The sequence below is a fragment of the Suillus clintonianus genome (genome assembly GCF_016758775.1).
Source record: "Suillus clintonianus strain FC179 chromosome Unknown DEU56scaffold_109, whole genome shotgun sequence".
Lineage (NCBI taxonomy): Eukaryota > Fungi > Basidiomycota > Agaricomycetes > Boletales > Suillaceae > Suillus > Suillus clintonianus.
Genome location: NW_024539333.1, coordinates 59,774 through 79,140, shown reverse-complemented (window position 1 = coordinate 79,140; position 19,367 = coordinate 59,774). Strand labels below are relative to the sequence as shown.

Below are 19,367 nucleotides of genomic sequence, written 5' to 3'. Positions count from 1 at the left end.
TATTTGCCACAATCATTTACAAACATGTCTTTTTAGCACAAATACTTACACGCATGCATCCTGTTTCCAGTGAGGTGTCGAGGAATCACAATCCAGTACTGCTGTTCACATGGCTGCAGCGTGAAATGATTCTTGATTAGCAGCGGTGTCTCCTTAACGAATCACGTCATGTTACACAGTAGTATAAGGCACCCAGCCTCTCGATGTTGATAATAACGGATCAGAAAGAAGTCGATGATCGACTCAAAAAGTTATCTTTGACTCAGAGGCCAGAGCTACATAAAGAAGTTCTGTATCAGCATTGAAAACCTGACAAAAGATAAAACACACCACAAATATGCATAGCAAGATACGCCTTTGAACCAACTTCTCGACACAGGCTGTTCTTTACCAATGCTACGATCACATTATGCCAAGCTACCACCAAGGCCGTCGACCTGAAGGGCCGTGAAATGTGGCCGAGCGACCTCAACTCCACCCTGAGTATAACAGTTTCGCAACTGTCATCGAGGACAGTTTGACATCCAACCGTGACTGAACTTTGATGGGAATACATTTTGTCCGACATCTGCTCCCACAAGTGGCAATATGTCATCGCATTGATATGGGACCTTGATCAAAACATATAGGCTCGCGTAGGCACCCCACTTTTCCTGATTTGAAGGACAATATGTAGATTCCTGAAAACCAAGAAAGGTAAATGGTTCCATGGGAGATTCGACGACGTATGCCAGAGCCAGGCCACACCATCGAGGTCACAGAGCGTCAACCACAAATTGGCTGCTGGTAATTTCACTCCACAACTTGAGGAAGACTTTCGAGCCAACGTCGCGAAACGTCCTAGACCACGAACCAACTCGATCACAAGATTGACAATGAGAGGTGAGTTTTAAACCATTTTGGTCCTAGCGGCAAACTCGAAGTGAATGGTTCGTGTAAAGACGCACGATTGCTGGAAGAGAAGAAACTGGGCCTACCCACTTCTCCTGAGCTAAGCCGCTATAGCACAGCAAGCTGCACTGGATAAGTTTCTATATGAATGGCCATCACGCCTTTTGAGACAGCCGGAGAACTGTGGTCACATTCGGGCATAAACTGAGAGAATGTCTCGTGTCTATTCGAGGTCTCATTGAGGGCATGGAGTCCGTGCACGAAAAGTACTTGTTCAATACACTGTGGGTAAGCCTTGATCGATCTGATCAGTCAGCCGGTAAGCTACCACTAAGTAAAAGTGAACAGATCGACTTAGGCCCGGAGTATTCGATTTGCTTCAGCCAGCATATTCGTTTTTGCAGTAACCAGCTTCGGCCAGAAAGAAGATGTTCGTCATAATATTCAAGCTAGAAAATTTGGCGAGACTGGCCGAGACTGATGGTCTCAGGCGGACTTGTGAACAGCCTGACCCGGTTGTGGCTTGATGTGTGACAGTTATTACCCACGTGGCTGAGTGCAAGTGATGAGGAGGCGAAACAGCTTGTTTAGCTCATTCACCATTCCCTTCCGCCATTTCTCATCGCCATGCATGTTACCCCTCCATCTCTCCTCTCACCGGCCACATTCACACTAAAATATTCTCCAGGGTCTATCTGAATTGTAATTTTTGGTGACAGTGTCTGGAATATCGAGCGAGGATCAGGGTAACGTTTCCTTGCCTTGAGAATCGTGCAATGACGGGGCTGATATATGTCTGTAGCTATGATTGACTCCAAAATGTTCTGTAAAGCTTTCCTGTTAATAGGACGCTCTGCTGGGCATATTGGTTCACCGCAATCGGCATCCGATGAGTGCGATGGGAGCAAAGTCACTAGCGGGTGTGGTGACGACTTCAGCGATACTCCCACATTGCGATAGTGGCTGCAGTGTTTCGTCTTCGCTGTCATTGCCTATATCTTACCGTTCGTGCATGCGTACAGCGCTGCCTTAGTTTGTGAGTCAGCTCCACGCGTCCTCGTGCTCATCCGAAATGCACAGCATTCTCATGGTTTGCTGGTGGTCCTTGCAGGAAACATATACACATGTCGGTCAATCGGTCTTTGCTTTTGTTTGGTGCCATTTGAGGTCGACTTCAAGAAGATATCTCTCTCACTTCTGTGCAGAACTTGCCTGCTGCGGGTCACTGGCACGATAATGATCGATGAAAATTGTAGATGCGAATGTTTTGGAGCGCATATATCCACACTTTACTCGACTGGTGCATGTGTGCCTTTGTCGTGGTTTGGAAATAGGTGAGAGTCGCATATCCTGGTTGCATGTATAACTTCAGCTGATTATCTGATACAGGAGGGTCCTTCTATGTTCGTCGCCAAGGATAACTAATTGGATGAATGACATTGCTCACCCATCGAATGTTTTCAGAGAATTATCAATGTAATTCTTTCTTGGCTGCACAATAAAGGTGCGCGTCTCTGGTACTTCTCACAAAGACTTTCGTCTAATATTTCTTGTTTTCCCGCTGTTTCTTGTGCCCTAACTACGAATTCCAGGACATATATAATAGCTAGAGAACATTCTTGCAGCTTGATACTGACGTAGCTAGTGTATTAGTCTTGAGGCGTGCAGTGAGATTGTTTGGTCAGGACAAACACCGGGGAAACCCTTAGTATTTGTCAGATTTCTATTGTTTTATCTCGGGCCGAGGACTTTTTCGGCAAATTTCCGACCACGCCGCCGCTGCCACCGACGACGACGAGGAGCTCAACTTGTAGAAGCCAGTCTCCCTTGAACCTATCTTCATCCTGCCACGTCTCCATGTCATGCCCCGCAACCCGAATCTGGGTACCTCGACCCTTCGAAACCGCAATCGAGTTACCAACAAGACACGCCTTAAGGTCATCCAAGGCAGCATCGATGCAGACCCTCTCGTGGTCGACGAGGACGAGGAAAAGGCCAGGATCATTAGCACTGCTGGCGTGGACGCTGAGGACGCCAATGTGAGTCGTTTTTCCTCTCGCCGTCGCTTTCAACGCCCTTGTTGAATAGGCTGACGTGTCTCTTTCTCATTGGCTGATGACCGTGCGAAATTCCTTATCGATGGCTGACTCATATTTCCACCTTAGGAGCACCACTTGCAGGCGGTACTGTCCGCTGCGTCCCACAGACACCAGTCAGTGGGTCGTTCAACACGTGGCGAGAAGGCTGTCGCACCCGCCGCATACATTCCCACACCAGACTCCACTGGTATCGTCGACAACTATGACGAGTTATATCCTTCGCAGCGGTGGGAAGACCCAGGCGCATACATCAGATCCTCAGAGACTGTCGATGAGGCAGTCTCAAATGCGCTCATTGATGCGTTCACGTACTACATGGATGAGCGTGATAAGGAGTGGCTCGATAGAAACAACGAGGAGGCGCGTGGTGAAGGCACAAGTGCCCAGGGTGCTCTTTCGGCCGCTGGCACAACGACACGCTCCGGCCTATCCCAACGAAGTGCTAAGGCGAAAGGCAAGGAGCCTGAGCCATCACAACCTCTTGCTATTACGGAAGACGAGTTCGAACTTGTAATGGGTATCTTTGAGAAGGTTACCCATGACACGACGGAGTTCTTGCACCATGTGAGTTTATTTCTCTGACCGCCACAATGCACCGCTGATTCCCATCACAGGGCCTCGAGTCTGGCATGGCGTTTCCTCCGTTCACGGACTATCAAGACGCATTTTCATCCCCATTACCACCCTCTATGTTTGCTACATTCACAGTGCCAATGTGGATACCGCAACCCGCACAACTTCTACGCTCAGCAAAAGTTATTTATCCTTACTGGCGCGATCGCCGCATCGAAAGAAAAGGCCATCGAATTATACCCAATTTAAATGTGAGTATCTCTACGTTTGTTTGAATAAAGTTGTTAAACCACTCCTCAGTTCGATGAGTCAGACGTGCTCAACGAGTCTTATATTTGCTTCCGCCGCCGCGAGATCAAGGCTGTCAGGAAGACCCGTGCTTCGCAAGCAACATCGTCCGATAAGCTTTTACGTTTACAGAACGAGTTGATGCAGGGTCTGGAGCTCGCCAAAACGCTGCTTTCCAGAGAAAATCTCAAGCGTGATTACACACAGCAGACACTCCAGGTTTGGGACAAGCGCTTTGAGTTCGCCGAGCTCAAGCGCAAATTTCCCTCATTGGGCACAAAGGAGGACGAAGAGCTTCTACTTGACAAAGAGAGAGTAGCGAAGAAGCCCAAGATTGAACCCAATCGTATCACTGGACTCAAGATACGTACGAGAGAAAGCGGAGACCCAGGTTCTCCCGCTGTCGCTGTCGAGGCATCTATCCGACCCAAGGAACGCCTTAGCCTCATCAATGCCGCTATGGACCGTGACCTTGCGAGCCAAAAGGAACGTGACCACGGGTACGAAGATGTGGTGGAGGTAGGACTACATGCAGTACATCTTCCAACGCTTACCATTTCTTTTCAGAATCCATACCAACGCCCAACGTTTTCCTTTCCGCGACGCCACTGGAAGGCAATTTTTCCCTCCTCGCGCTCGTCAACACCATCACCAAATGTAGCAGACGAGGAACCAGAGTTCGTGCGTTATGTCCGCCACCGTGTGACTCGTCTAGGCAACGCTACGATTGATCGTCGTGGCGCTTTCATGCAACGTCTTGGAATTCGTAGCGATGATTCTGCGTTCACGCGACGACGGCAAGCGTTCGCACGGCGCATGGATGCCATCGCTTCCGAGGATGACGAGGAAATGTCAGCTCGATTACGCGAGCGTTGGAGGTTTGATAAAGATGATGAGCCCACCGTTGGACCTGAGGGTGCCGATGAGCAAGATCGCATTCTCATCGATGACTATGATCCAAAGTATCTCCGCCATATGATGACATTATTGTCCGATCAAGACCATCAGGCCCTAACGACAGATAACACCATTGTCGTTACCGTGGACGGCCGCCAACACTCTGTCTCCCCATACCGCCTTGGAGTGCAACCCCAGTACAGTATTCGCCGCGATCAACATGGCGTACAGCGGGTATATCCCGGAGGTATGCCGCTGTCGGCCACTCGTGCAGCCCCCGCGGGCATCCCGATGCCGAATGGTGTACCGATATCCATGCAAGCGCATGTCAAAGCGATGCAACCGCCGTCTGCCATCCCGCAAATGCGCATCTCATCAAACGGTGGCATGCGTCCTCCGGTTGTTGGGAATATTGCATCCCCAAGTGCGCCTGCTGTTGCGCAGCAGTCCTCCCCTCCTCGCGCCGCTTCCACGAACGGAGTCAACGGAAATCACGCTGGCACTCCTACGCCAGATGGTGACTCAGTCAGGCTGATCGCCGCACCAAATGGCATCGCCGTTAATAGCACCACGACCATCAATGGCACAGCACATCAGTCGACAGACGTGCAAATGTCTCCCCCTGCTGAACCTCCCCAGCCCAATCAGGCTAACTCACCAGCACGTTCTAAGGCCGAGTCCCAGCACGTTCCGGTATCCGTCCCTCTCAGTAGTTACCACATCCCCATGAACGGTTATACCACCCTGCCTAATGGCGCTGTTATGCAGATGCAGCGACCGCCAAATGGCTTCACCATGCAGCAAACCATGCAGCAAATGCAATCCTTCAAGATGGCGCTACAGAGCGCGGAGGGACGCCCAGCGCAAGTTCCGTACCAAGGGCACCTCGTGCCTAATGGCACGCACTTCAATGTGCAGCTGGCGGGTGGTGCCAACCTTAACATCAAACTTCCTCAGGGACGGCAATGGCCAGGCGTAGTGTCACCTCATCAGCAGCCCGCACAGCTTAACGAGGGGTCGCCAAGCCCTCATGTTACGCCAGGCAACCTACCTACGCGTACGCCGTCTGCTAATGGTATGCGGACCGCGAACCGTGCTGGGAGCATCAATGTTCCTCCGCAGGTAGGTCAACTGCTACCAAACCAGTATGTGATGTCGCCCCACATGCAGCACAACAGCCCATCTCCACTGCCATCGTCCGTCCCGTTGCCGTCCCACCAGTCCCCCCCTCGCCCACCGCCCACACCAACCATGAAAATGGCTTCCCCGTCTTTGCAGCACCAGCAGGTAGTACAGAGTTCGCAAGGCGGATATTAGTACGTACCACTGGGCGTTTTGCAATCGGGTCCATGCGCGCGTATTTCTCCGTGATCCCTGACATTACCATTCCGTCTATACTCTTTCCGCTCTGTTTTGGTTACAATATCACTCCGTTTTATGTGCTTTCCAGTTATGTATTATTTTCGCAATTTGAGGCATTTTCAGTCTTGCACTTATGATGGCTGTGTCCGCGAGGTAACCGCACCCTCACGGGACACACGATCACTTACGCATCGACCAAGCAATGGAGTGTTGGTGGTGAGTGAGCTGTACATGAGTGCTCTCTGGTTTACTTCCACAGCCATGAATGTGTTGACCACTACGTCTGCCTGCATCCCTCGAAGAAGCTCAAACCATTTGTATTGGGGGTTGCAAATCTGCACGAAAGAATGATGAGCAAGTATTCGTCGTCGCGTTGCTCGACACTGCCACTGACCCAAACGCTGCGAAATACCGTGACGGGTGTGATCTACTACCCGTGCTCAAAGGTATCGGCCCTCGGCATGGGGTACATTGGGTTCAAAACACATTGTGATCTATCAAAATTGACTTTTCTGGCCCATCAGCGCTCTTTTGTATCAAGGTGTGTGCTGTTTTGCGTATGCACCCACGGTATCGTCTCACTTTTAGCGTACAGGTTCAGTACAGAGTTGCTATATATGCAAGGCTGATGTGTTCAAATTGTACAAACTTTAATTAAGGATCATTGATCATCGTCTGATCGTGCAAGTATTTCACGCGGGCCGTACAGTAAATTCAGTCAATTCCACCAGGCTGCAGAACGAACGCATAATCTTTCGACAGATCATTGGCAACGTGACGCATGACGCGGAGCGCTACCTGCAAATGACTCTCGTATCTAATGTACCCGAGTTGGTGGAGCGCTGCCAGTGTTTCCAACCGGGTTGATGGTAGCTTCAGTGCCCTGCCGTTCAATCGAACAAAAATAAACAGTCATCACTTGCGACTATTGTGGGTGAATTCGGCTTTAACTTGAAACGCTGATGGACCACACAGTTGTAGGTCTCATATGAGATTCTACCCGCAGTTCTGCCCCGTACTTGGGCAGTGCGGATGATTGAATCGATATCTCGCCACAGGCTCAAGTTTGCTTCCCTCAGCGTGAGTCGCAATTCAACCAAATCGCCGTCGCTGTATACTCAAGGCAACATTCATGTCGTGATCAGTGCACAACAGCATATATAAGCTGGTTCCTAAGGGTATCACCAAAGAGTGTTGAAGTGGACGCCCCAACTGTTACCGTCATCAAGCCTTGCTACTCATCCAAAGCTCAGACGAGTTCGTTGAAATATACATAACAGGAACAAAATCTACAACTACCAGCGCTATGTGCATATGCGACACGTACAATATATGCAATCAATATATATAAAAAATAGACACCAAAAGAGTGGAAGCGTCGTCGGGGGATCCGAGGCGAGGCGAGGGGGGGATCGATAGCAGAGAGGATATCGCAAAATCGGGAAAGCATAGCAGGTATAGCACAACTACGGTAATTTTATTTCTCATATGTGAAATTCGACTTCCTAGGCGTCAAAGGGTTGTCCTGCGACGTCGTGTCGACCGAGATGTTCGAGTGGCGTTGGCGCACTTGGAACGCGTATTCTGAGGGTGACTCCTCGATGACGCGGGTGTTGCGGTTGAACAAGATCTTGAGCCATGTAGGCACAATGCCACCAGGGGGGACGACCCAGGGCTCGGACGCGTCGTAGTTGGGTGGCATGATTGTGCCGTTGGAAATCTTGGAGACGATCCAAACGAAGCCATTGATAATGACATAGGAGAACACGCCGACAATGACGCCGTACGCAATGCTGTGCCTTGCCGTCAGTATCTCGAACCCTCTGGGAAATGTTCAGGAGACTCACTTGTATGATAGAGGAATGAACAAGATGGTGAGGAAAGCAGGGACAGCATCGCCGACATAGTCCCAGTTGATATCGCGTACATTACGGATCATGAGCGAGCCGACGACAACGAGCGCGCCTCCTGTAGCCCAGGGGGGGATGGAGGCGAAGATGGGCGCGAAGAAGATGGAGACGAAGAAGAGGAGTCCAGTGACGATTGCAGTGATGCCGGTCTTACCGCCCTCTGTGAGCCGAATCAGATTCAAAAGAACATATTGAAGAAGGCATGGTGTCCGTACCAGCAATACCAGTGGCACTCTCGATGAATGCCGTGACGGGACTGGTGCCCACGAGTGCACCCATAGAAATAGAGAAGGCATCGACACAGTATGCAATGGTAGAGTTTTCAAAATCAAGGGTAACTGGATCACGAAGGCCAGCGAATTTAACCATAGAGTAAAGAGTACCAGTAGTATCTTAGCCAAACGTTAATTTCAAATGTAGTTCCATGTCATTGCTGAAACACTCACCCAAGATATCGACATAGAGGAAGGTTATAAGTGCGTACCACACCTTTCCTTTACCATAGTTATACTTCGAAGCAAGACATGAGCTTCGCTCCCTACAAGATCAGAATTTCACTTACATCTAGTGCATTACCAACATGTTTCAAGGGGTGCCAAGTAACGACCTGTTTGAAGAAGTCGAACAACTGATCACCAGAGTCATTATGTGGGAAGTATGTGACAGAGGAATTTCGCGGCCAGGAGATGATGGAAGTGATGAAGATACCGATTAGGAGGGAGCCCTTGACACGGTAAAGCATCAACATGATCGTGAGGATACTGGGTTAGGTTATGCCGTAAGTACCAAGAAAGATAAGCCGCGGACCCTACATACCCGCCAGTAAAGATGCCAAGCCATGTGGTAGGACTCCGTAAAACTTGAGAACCACAGAAGTATGGCATGTCTTCACTCAGCCAATCTAAAAAACGTAGACGATCAGACTCGATGGCGATGCAGCGACATGGAGTGTGCGTACCTGACTCGAGACAGCCACCAAGGCCGACGAAGTTGGTCGTGTCACCTCCAATCACATTCAAGCCACCAGATGCTGTGTGAAAATGATAATGATAAATAAAGCGATTAGAAAGGAAACATGTGGACGAACTTAATCCAATGAATCTGTATGGCAACGGATGATGATGGGACTCATCAGTCACAGGCTTCATTGATTAGAGGAGAATGATCAACTTACGCAATGTACAAACCGATACCAGCACCGACAGCTAGGACCAGGGATTGCGGCATAATGCGGGCAAGCCATTGACGTAAGCCAAGAAGCGACAGGATGAAGAAGATCCATCTACAGCGGGCACAAAAATGATGCAAAGAGCTCCGCGGGAGAAATTGACGTACCCTTCCAAGAAAACAGCGGCAAGTGCTTCCCTATAAGTTATAAATCCGCTGCCGTGATAACCGACGACAGAGTATGTGAACTGTGGAAACGGTGTCAATGAGCGCGTCAAGATTCTAGATAGTCATCAGGCTGCTAACGGACGTACATAGGCGTTAAGTCCCATGCCTGGAGCCATACCGACGGGTAAATTCGCAAGGGCACCCATTAAGACTGATGCCAGAGCGGACATGGCTGCTGTGGAAGTAATGAGATCTTGTTTCACCTCTTGGATACATTGAAGATATGTCGGATCAGTGGCACAGTTATTGGCGGCTTCACAGACACAAGTTCCTCCAGAGTCGGACACAATGGAAGCGTTGACAGAAATCTTGCAAGGGCAGATAAATTGAATAATTGTATTTTGACTGTGACGAGGTGAAAACATACAATGTATGCCATGGCCGCCTGAGAAGGACGTCAGCAAAATAATCTCAACGGTGAAAATTTATTTCTCACCCAGGTCGTTATACCTGCACGAATATCTGTCTGGTGGACGTAGATCACATTAGACTACGAGGTCTGAAGGGGTCGCAGGACGAGTAACGAACCATAAAGCGTGAACCTTCGCGTTCACGGGCATGACCTGAGCCCTCCAGGCGGAACCATCTTCCAATTGCAGAATCAGCAACCTATAAAGAAGGAAGGGAATATCAATATCAAGAGACGACTGGGTGGAGGATGTACGGACTTGGGCGTTGAGCCTGTCGGCGAAAGTAAGCATGTCAACAGAGGTGAGGAAAAGGAGCGTCGGGTGAAGAGAGAACTATATAACAGATGAGAGTGGGATCTAACGAAGGGCTCGAGAGAGTGAAGCGAAACTCTCACTGGAGGCATGAGCTGCATAATACTACTATCTAACACTGCATCAACACTGCAGTTACCGAATTCGGATCTTCGGCGACATCCCGATCAGAACCTGTCACGTTATCAGTCACACTAACGTGTCAATTTGTCTATCTTCCCAGGGCTGCCTTTCAGGAACTCCCCTTGCCAAGACTTTTGGCTGGTAGTATCCCCAGGCTGCCCCATAGGGGGTAGCTCCCTATCAAATTTCTAGCCCAACAATACGCCATAATTTGCCTTGCCTTGCGCACTCCAGGGTAAGAGAATCAATCATATCTGAATTGGGGTTTAGGAACCCGAATAGTGTTGACACATTCATTAAAATACGTCGTAAAGTTTGGCCTGATCGAAAAACAAACTGATCTGAGTTTCGAAACGTTTGAGTTTAGAAGTTCCAGTCTGCATACACAGTTCCTTGCGGAGTTGAGAAGGCTCACTGAGTCAGTTTCCGATCGATCGGTTGGGCCTCGGTATCATGGTTAGCACACCGTGATAGTAATATTGAGATAATGAACAACTTCGGGCACAAAGGTTTTACATGATTCGGGGCGTATCATGTCATTCCACATTCGCGATGCCCTTTGTATTTAGTCATGAATTTTGGATGCTGACCTGGAACTTGAGTGTCGTTACTCGAAAATAACTTCTTGCAGATGATCAGTACTTGACTTATGATCCGTTATCTGATGCTGGGAGGCCGGGGATGAATTCATGCCTAGTACTAACGCGGAGCACTTCTGATATCACTGACCAAGAATACACCGCGGCCATGTGCAGCAGAACACAAAGGGAGCACCAAATCTGAGGGCATCCATGAATTAGCTCACTTGGGCCACATCTCAGGCGATATATGACCTACCGGCGCCCCACACGAACAATAAAACCATCCAACAGTCACGTATCGATGTCCCGCGTTCATATCGATTAAGAGTCCATGCCTCGATTTGTAATCGGAGAGGGCACAGGGCCATTGGCGAAAAGGATAAAACAACTTCTTTTTGAAGTGCCGTTAACTACACTTCGGAACTTTGGAGACATTCAAAATGGGGCTAGCCCTAAAATCCGAAGTTCTGACGAAACACAGCCAAGTTTGAAACGTTTCAAAATGATTTCAAATGATAAAACATCGCGTGATTATGGATCAACAGGGGGTGCGCAAGACTGTTTTCAGACAAGGTCAGGACCAAAGCATGGTTAGCCGAGAACTAATGGATGGCGGTCAATCCAGGCTCACAATTATGCTGAAATCATGGGAGGACACCGGGGATTCACCGGGGATACCCTGTGGTGTCAAACCCTATAGGCGACAAAAATACATCAGAAGGCGAGATGGGCGATGGGCTATTCTTGGGTATTTAAGGCCCTCCCATAGTTGTGGTAAGCTGCCAAGAATATTCAGTTGGAAATGTCGATCGGATACTGGTAACCAACATCGTCGCAACGCCGCCACCGCCGCTGGTTCTCCGACCTAAAACTCCTAGAAAGGACAGATTTGAATCAAAGAATCAGCATGAGATATCTGACTTGAAGGCATGCCGTATCAAATTCTAGACCAGCAAATGCGCAGACACTTTCAAGCAGACTGCCACTGGCCATCCAAGATCTTCCATGTCATAAGGGCACATGGCGCATTGATGTCAGACAGGCCATGCAAAAGCAAAACTGAAAACTTGGCGAGGAGCAAAATGAGGGGAAAGGAAAATTTCAAGACTTACCAAGCAATACTTTAGACAAGGAAGCAGCAGTAGGCCAGTAGCAGCTTCATCGCCAAGCGATCGCTAAAACTAAAGCATATGAAAATATCACTTCGGTAGCCAGTATAATTGAACTGATTGACACACCTGGACCCAGTACCTCCTGGCACCGATACACGTCATTCGAGAGTCGACGCGGCAAATGGGCCCAGCCGACCGCAGACCATATTTGTCTTGCAATTGGACACTAGGATCATCCCACTGTTGCACTGAATAGACGTGCAGGATTAGTTTCGAATAGTGTCAAGTTTAGTTGAGCACGAAGAAGAGTTCTTGTCCAACGCATTTCACACTGTCCCGACTACTGATGCGGCTTTTCATATGTGTCAACTAGGACAAGAGACGGCGTCCACTACTCTGCGGATTTGGCAGCGGGCTACAGAGGAAATCATACGACTCGTCTGGCATTAAGCGCTGAGAGTGACCAATTGTATCTGGAGCTCACGTACACCATGACTGCATTCATTTTCAAACTCCGATCCACAACCGAGCCTTGACCCGGGTACACTCATAATCGATTCATGCATGCATAGTACATACTACCGTAGGGCCCAATGGGGAGAAAGTCGGACTCGGTGAGTACTGTGACTCCAATGGACATTAATGTGCTCGAATAGATAAATTCCATGTAGACATGACAACGCCGCCTTGTATCTCTCCCAGACTCATTCGAGGCGCACTATTCGAACTACTGGCTGGTCCATTATAATTACAGCTGTCTCGGAAACCTTAACAAACGACCATCACCAGCAACTTTTACGGCCACGCGAGGCACATCCAATAATTAGCACAAGACTGAGCAACTTTGCGAACATCGGGTTCAGGTCTCGGAATTTCCCCACTCACTGGCATGCACAGGACTTGCACAGGACTCTAAAAGGAGCCCAACGAGATGCGGAAAAGGAAACATCAAATGCATTGTGATCTGATCACGGGTATTTTGGGAGCCGTGAGCGCGCATGACATTCTCGGCATACTTCGAGCGGTTTAGGTCAGGTCGAAGTTTCCAGGTGACTTGCTGCGGCCCATCGTCGACAGTAATTCCGTAGCTATCACTAATCATATCTCGTTCCCCAATTTACCCGGGGACGCTACAGACAAGGGCTAGGGGAGTCCACTTTCATCATGTTCTATGCGACATATACAAGCCCCAGTACCACCTTGGTGAGACAGCCGCAAAACAGTTCAATACCCCAGTGAGTGATTTTTGTTGTTTATCCAAGAACGAAGCGAATGTAATATTCCACCTTTAGTTCGAGCACGTCTACGACAGACAGAACGTTTAGCAAATCTGACTCGGAGTTTGATCGGAACAACGACCAGAACATCCGAGGTCATTTTTGGACCATATATGAACGGGAGGCCGGGTATCATGTCGAGGAGTTCCTTGAAAAACACAAGAGTGACATGGATATCGTTCTTATATTCGTGAGTGTCTAGCAGTTAAAATCTTCATCTCGATGTGTTTCTATGTGTAACCGCAGTTCTGACCACGATAAAAGTCAGGTCTCTTTTCCGCAGTCAGCACCACTTTCATCGTTTCTCTTCAATCTGGACTCAGTCCGGACGAAGCCCAGATGACAAATGCCCTGTTAAAACTCCTTATCCATACACTCGACAGTTCTGCGTTTGATGGTCAACAGCTCGACCTCCCACAATGGAATGGACCAGGGACAACTGAGATCTGGATACAATGTCTCATGTACGCCAGCCTCAGTACCAGTCTTATTGCTGCCCTGGGTGCCGTACTGGGGAAGCAATGGCTGGGGCACTTCGTCCGCTGCGGACGTGGGCCGATCGACGTCCGCGGTCGTCTGAGGCAACAGAAGATGGACGGTCTCCAGACGTGGTACTTTAGTGCTATCTTGGAGTCACTTCCGTTGTTAATCCAGACTTCCCTGTTTCTATTCGGAATCGCTCTATGTGCTAGCATTTGGACGCAGCAGCCGACTATTGCAACTCCAGTAGTGTTGACGATGGCGTTGGGAGCGCTGTTCTACGGCACCATAGTCGTATCCTGTATCGTTTCTCCAACTTGCCCATTCCAGACCACTGTGTCGACAATCCTCCGGTCCGTCTTACAAAATATCAGTAGTTCAATGAGAAATATGCACATCAAGCTGGCGGGTCGGGTCCCATCGCTCCTTTTTGGAATAGCCTCTGCTTCTGGGATGTGTAGTAATGCACGCGGGGATGACAGGGACTCCGGGCTGCCGCACAACGCGGATGCTCCTCACGACGCGTCCGCGGTTCGCTGGATAATGGAGACAACTACGGATCCTAATGTCATTACTTCAGCTGCGCTGATGGTTCCTGAGGTTGAATGGCCCAAATTCATTGATGTCTCTGCTGCAATCATGCAGCTACGAGATACTTTTCTAGGTTGCTTCGAAAGTACTCAAGGCAGGCAGCCTAAACTAGGGCTTCATTCAAAGACGCACGCACTTGCCTGCGGGAAAGCTCTGCTTCATCTATACTTCATGCGGATGGATGGCCGGGATATGCCCCAGCTCTTCTTTGACCCATCAGAGTCGACATCAGCGACACCAGTCGCGACACAGCCTCCTGACATATCTTGGTTCACCTTCCTTGAGCTGCGAGATACCGAGATGCAATTTATCTGTGATATGATAAGGAGTACCTTCCGACTGAGTTTAGGACACCATCCTTTCGTCCCCAGGATACCGGACTCATACCTGGCGTGGATGTCGTACTCCATCCCGCACTGTTTGCTACATTACAAGCAAGAAAGGCACCTTCGGATGTGGGCTATCGATGCTATCACTCGTTTACTCGTCTTTCCGTTGCCTCCCAGAGCTGTGATTGTTAATTGTTTGACGGCTGCTGCGCTCATAATCGGCATACCTCTTGAGGAGGATGCTCTTGTTCGTCTCGATAGGGGGTGAGCCCGTGGCGTATACCTTATTCACAGTGTTGGCTAAGATGTGTTCCACAGAGATGAACTTGAATCTACCCTCGTGCAAGTTCTGCAAGACTTGCAGGATCGGGATCTACAGGCAACGCTGGAACAGGGTTTATCAGCAGCATCTTCAAATGACCCAGAGGGTGGTCTCGAAGATGTTGACATCGCGATGCTCTTCCGCCCTCTCTCAGTTCTCATCGAAGTCGTCGAATATCGTCAGATATTCCGTGATCATAATTTACCTGCTTGGGCCCTGCAACTTTGCAGACGTATGGTGCAAAGAGCCAATATCAAACCTCCCTTGAACCCAATTGGCGCGGATCAACAATACCAGTGTCTCAGCAGCGCCAGAGCTGCACTTCACCTCAGCATCGTTGCTGACGCGGACCTCAGGTACACGGCTGGTGATTGCCGTGCAGTGTGGAATTCTATCAGATTGCCCATTGGCCATGGAAAACGCCGCAGGGAAGACTTCACATGGTTGCATGACTTCATTGTTCACCATCGTGATACCAAGGACTACCTTGCTTTGGGCGATGCTCTCCAAGCCATGAGCAAGGTTGGCGAAGTAGGGTGGCCTGAAAATCTGATGCAGGTGTACTACTCGAGCATCTGTGAAGCCATGAGTCCGGATATACCCTCCCGAACACGTCACTCCGGAATGGTGGCGCTTCATGCATGTAGGAGAAAGGTGGCTTCAGATGATATAACGCCGAGCATGATGGCCAAGCTCTCGCTTGCGCTGTCCTCTACCGCTGCTCTCGACATTGATCCTCCTGTGGACGACGAGTCCTCTCATACGTTGCCCCTCTCTGAGAGTGCGCGATCATGGGAGCGTGACCTGTGTTACCTCCAGATTATCTTTGCGCTCCAGCAGGCGCGCAAATGGGACGAGTATTTAGTGAACGACGGGCACCTTGAGCGATGCGCCGCGATCGCTGCCACACTGGCACAAGAGAATCGCAGCGGGAACACGCGGGTGCTGTCTCAGCTGAAGACAGGACATCTTGCGCTATACCTTGCAGCCATCCTCGTGGGGGAACAGCACGATACCGCCTTTATCACAGATGCAGCTGACAGTTCCACGTCGATGACTGCAGATGAGTTCTACTGGAAACTCATCCGCAAAGCTTGGGGGTATGCATCATCGCAACGGCTGGATGAGGGTGTCCAACTCGTCATCCCCATCCTCGTGCAGCATACCCTGCGACAAATGAAGGAAGGTCAACAAACTGTATCGCGCTCCATGGAAGCGGCGGTGTCAAAAGCACTGGCTGCATTGCGGCCGGTACCAAGCGCCGATGTGGATGATGATCAGGTTAATGAATTGACGGAACTGTTGGGATTACTGGAGAGGGTGGAGGGTACGACGAAACTTCACGTCGGGAGCTGATGTGTAGGGTGCACATCATGACAAGCGCATGTGATTTGACGGCATCGGGCGCTATACATTCAACTAAACACGGGCACAAACCCCCTCAGCACGCCGAAAAGGCGTTTTGTATCGGGAAGAAGGACCGAGAAGGATGGTGATAGATGGCTCTTGGACTCGAGAATTCATTTAAAGTGGAAGCTGCGTTCAAGAGGTGGCGAGAAGGCCCCACATTCAGATATACCAACTAGATTAGTATATATGTAGTAGAGCATGGTGCAAGGAGGAGATTCGGATATTATTATAAATGATTATAGACCCGTAAATGCATGTGCGCCCAGTATGAAACGTCGCGTGGATGGCAGTATTTGACCGAATTCAATTGGAGGTGCGTGGTTCAAATTGTACAGACTTTATTGAATTGTGACCAGAGCGCTAGGTGTCGACGGAAGCATACGGTCAGTGATTCAGGGGCCCCTCGTACCAACCTTAGGGACGCCATTCACTCAACCAAACATCCCTTGGTCCTGGAAGCAGACTCTTCTCCCTCCGAATGTACTGACCGTATTCCATGCCCCCAACTACCTCCCCATGGCTGAATACCACCTTACCCCTGATGATCGTGTACCTCGGCCAGTTCTTGAACTCAATTCCCTCAAACGGCGTATAGTCGGTGGTATGGTGCAGCATCTCATTCGTGAGCTTGAAAGGCTGGAACTTCGTTTGCGGGTACCAGATCACTAGATCAGCATCGAAGCCTGGTGCGATGCTGCCCTTCTTCTTCAATCCGTACAGCTTAGCTGGGTTTGTGGACGTGACCTCAACAAACTTCTGTGGGGAGATGCGCCCAGAGAGGACGCCGCCCGAGAAGAGAAGCGGAACACGGGTTTCCACACCAGGTAGCCCATTTGGGATGAGACGGAATTTGCCGTATGGAAGGTTTCCGTCTTTGAGCCCCCGTTGCTTTCCATTTGGATGATTGAATTTGCTGGGGGCGTGGTCTGAAGAAACGATAGTGAATGTTCCGTTCTTGACCCCAGCCCATATGGCATCTAGGTCAGACTTATCCTCGCGGATCGGAGGCGAGCATATGCACTTCGCGCCTGCAACATGGCCTGTAAGACAATGGACAGAAGCGCACAGGAATCATTACCTTCAAAGTCCCCCTTTCGCATCGAATCAGCAAGAAGGAACATGTACTGGGGACACGTTTCACCGTAGATCGGAAGCAGCCTCGTTTGTGCGTCGCGGATGTGCTTAGTGGCAGGTCCGCCGGATATGTGCACCAGCAGGATCGGCGTATCCATGAGCTCCGCAAGACAAATGACACGGTTCTGTTGCATTGTGAGCATTTCATTTCAAACAAAGCAAAGTTGGCTCACCGTCGCCTCAGCCTCCACGATCGGAGGCCGAGATGTACCATGGTGGTAAGGATGCGTCATGAGCTTCTGCTCAAGATGTTGAGTCATCCAGTCGATAACATCGGCATTCTCAGCGTGCACCATCGTGGTGATACCAAGTTTCCGAGCGGAATACATGACATCGAGAATCTGGTAATCTAAAAGCCTCAATGGCTTGTATGTCATATACAGCTTCACGCTCGTAATTCCGTATTCGTCGACCATCCGCGGAAATTCGTTTTCGACGATTTGGGGTGTTGGATTGGTGATGATGACGTGGATAGCGTAGTCGCAGTAGGACTGGTCCTTGGCAAGTTTCTGATAGTCCTCGATGACAGCAATGATGCTATCATCCTTCTTCATTTGAGAAGCGAACGTAATCACTGTTGTTGTTCCTCCGGCTACTGCGCTGCGCGTGCCCGTATCGAACGTGTCACCAACAAAGTTTTCTGGATCTGGGATGACCCCATTCGTAACGATAGAGCGATCAATATCCACACCGACGGTGGCTTCGTAGAACTCCACAACATGATAAGAATCTGAGGACAGAATATGAATAAAATTACCAACCTGGCTCAGATGAACATGAGCATCGACTCCTCCAGGAGTGATAAAAGCCCCTTCAGCGTCAATCTCTTGCACGCCGGGTGTGACTGGAAGACGAGGACCAACAGCGACAATGGTTCCATCCTGACATGGGTAGCAACTCGTTAAAATTTGGTCACAATAGCAGGTGGTATTCGTACTTTGACTCCAATATCACAAGACTCCCAGATGTCTGAGGCAGTCACGACAGTGCCATTTCGGACAACAAGGTCAAAATCCATGACAGAGTATCAAGGAAAGCTCCAAGCATGTCACACAAGAAACAGTAGAAATAAATACTCTCCTGGAGATAACAAGAAGCCCGCATGAACGCCACCTCACCTTTATCTTCCAGAAGCGAGGTCTCGTGCCAGGAAGTACGCCTTGGCGATTATGGCTGATTTTAGCAGACAAAAGTTGGGCGTCTGATAAAAGTATGACATGCGCTCATTTTAGCGAGGGCAAACATCTAGTAGCACCGTCTAGTGTAAGTGAGCTCGCTGAACTGCTTAATAATGGCATCTACTGCATTTGTAGGTTTAATGTACAATTTCAGCACATCCATGATTGGACTCACCCGAAAATATGTCAAGCTCGTGGGTTCATCTTCCAGAAAGAATTGAATCCAATGGTTAGGATATTGCTGCACGCGCGCGCAGTGCACGCCAACTTCATGGCTACATCCATTACCAACCATGCATCCCGTATGTATCTTCGTCGCTGATCGCAATGAAAGACGAACCGAGCTTGGGCCATGAATATTTGAACAACCGAAATTTGGCAAAAAGGAGAAAATGTATACGGAAATAGACAAAGTCATATAGGATCAAGAGCCGACGCCATTCGGCTCTTCATTAGTGTTGAAACGAAAGGAGAGTGGCTGGAGGAGAACTACGGGAGGCTGTTGTGACATACGCGTTACCGAGAGCTGGGACGCAGACCTCGATTTACTAAATGTTGGTACCGGCTGGCCCCCACGACTGGGAGTGAGGCTGAGGTGTAGTAGTAGGATACGGAGGAAGGTCGAGCGCTCGAACGCTCAATCCTCAATCCCAGCCAAAGTCACGAGTGTGAAAGCAAGTTAAGAAGGGGCAC

At 49.5% G+C, this 19,367-nt stretch overlaps 4 protein-coding genes across 4 annotated transcripts; 2 read left to right on the top strand and 2 right to left on the bottom strand.

Annotated features, from left to right (window-relative positions):
• The first annotated feature begins 2,407 nt into the window (after positions 1 to 2,407).
• Positions 2,408 to 6,244, top strand: DEU56DRAFT_830112 (enhancer of polycomb-like-domain-containing protein). Its single transcript, XM_041354507.1, has 5 exons — positions 2,408 to 2,930; positions 3,057 to 3,554; positions 3,605 to 3,814; positions 3,864 to 4,370; positions 4,419 to 6,244. Exons 1-5 carry the CDS (start codon positions 2,754 to 2,756, stop codon positions 6,063 to 6,065), a joined length of 3,039 nt encoding a protein of 1,012 aa, XP_041203558.1. The 5' UTR covers positions 2,408 to 2,753; the 3' UTR covers positions 6,066 to 6,244.
• Positions 6,245 to 7,352: 1,108 nt separating this feature from the next.
• Positions 7,353 to 10,247, bottom strand: DEU56DRAFT_830108 (permease family-domain-containing protein). Its single transcript, XM_041354506.1, has 15 exons — positions 10,084 to 10,247; positions 9,944 to 10,024; positions 9,852 to 9,881; positions 9,783 to 9,800; positions 9,502 to 9,723; positions 9,356 to 9,435; positions 9,195 to 9,302; positions 9,108 to 9,121; positions 8,979 to 9,050; positions 8,837 to 8,921; positions 8,583 to 8,781; positions 8,467 to 8,530; positions 8,236 to 8,412; positions 7,958 to 8,180; positions 7,353 to 7,903 (listed from the first exon to the last, which is right to left on the bottom strand). Exons 1-15 carry the CDS (start codon positions 10,114 to 10,116, stop codon positions 7,588 to 7,590), a joined length of 1,722 nt encoding a protein of 573 aa, XP_041203557.1. The 5' UTR covers positions 10,117 to 10,247; the 3' UTR covers positions 7,353 to 7,587.
• Positions 10,248 to 13,321: 3,074 nt separating this feature from the next.
• On the top strand, positions 13,322 to 13,755 carry DEU56DRAFT_702508 (uncharacterized protein; the record flags this gene model as incomplete). Its single annotated transcript, XM_041347334.1, has 2 exons — positions 13,322 to 13,420; positions 13,495 to 13,755. Coding segments are annotated over 2 exons (360 nt in total), but the record flags the coding sequence as incomplete, so codon positions are not given.
• Positions 13,756 to 16,776: 3,021 nt separating this feature from the next.
• On the bottom strand, positions 16,777 to 18,687 carry DEU56DRAFT_830100 (uncharacterized protein; the record flags this gene model as incomplete). The annotated part of the gene is given in 6 exon segments (XM_041354505.1): positions 16,777 to 17,390; positions 17,441 to 17,621; positions 17,670 to 18,206; positions 18,258 to 18,377; positions 18,434 to 18,657; positions 18,668 to 18,687. 5 exon segments carry the CDS (start codon positions 18,512 to 18,514, stop codon positions 16,777 to 16,779), a joined length of 1,533 nt encoding a protein of 510 aa, XP_041203555.1. The 5' UTR covers positions 18,515 to 18,657; positions 18,668 to 18,687.
• Positions 18,688 to 19,367: the final 680 nt, after the last annotated feature.

Bases quoted from the DNA above. Each gene is read 5' to 3' on its own strand.
- DEU56DRAFT_830112 (XM_041354507.1), top strand. From the start codon at position 2,754: ATGCCCCGCAACCCGAATCTGGGTACCTCGACCCTTCGAAACCGCAAT. The intron at 3,555-3,604 runs GTGAGTTTATTT...TTCCCATCACAG, and splicing joins CGACGGAGTTCTTGCACCAT to GGCCTCGAGTCTGGCATGGC. The intron at 4,371-4,418 runs GTAGGACTACAT...ATTTCTTTTCAG, and splicing joins GGTACGAAGATGTGGTGGAG to AATCCATACCAACGCCCAAC.
- DEU56DRAFT_830108 (XM_041354506.1), bottom strand. From the start codon at position 10,116: ATGCTTACTTTCGCCGACAGGCTCAACGCCCAA. The intron at 9,436-9,501 runs GTACGTCCGTTA...CCGTTTCCACAG, and splicing joins GCATGGGACTTAACGCCTAT to TTCACATACTCTGTCGTCGG. The intron at 9,303-9,355 runs GTACGTCAATTT...TGCCCGCTGTAG, and splicing joins GCCGCTGTTTTCTTGGAAGG to ATGGATCTTCTTCATCCTGT.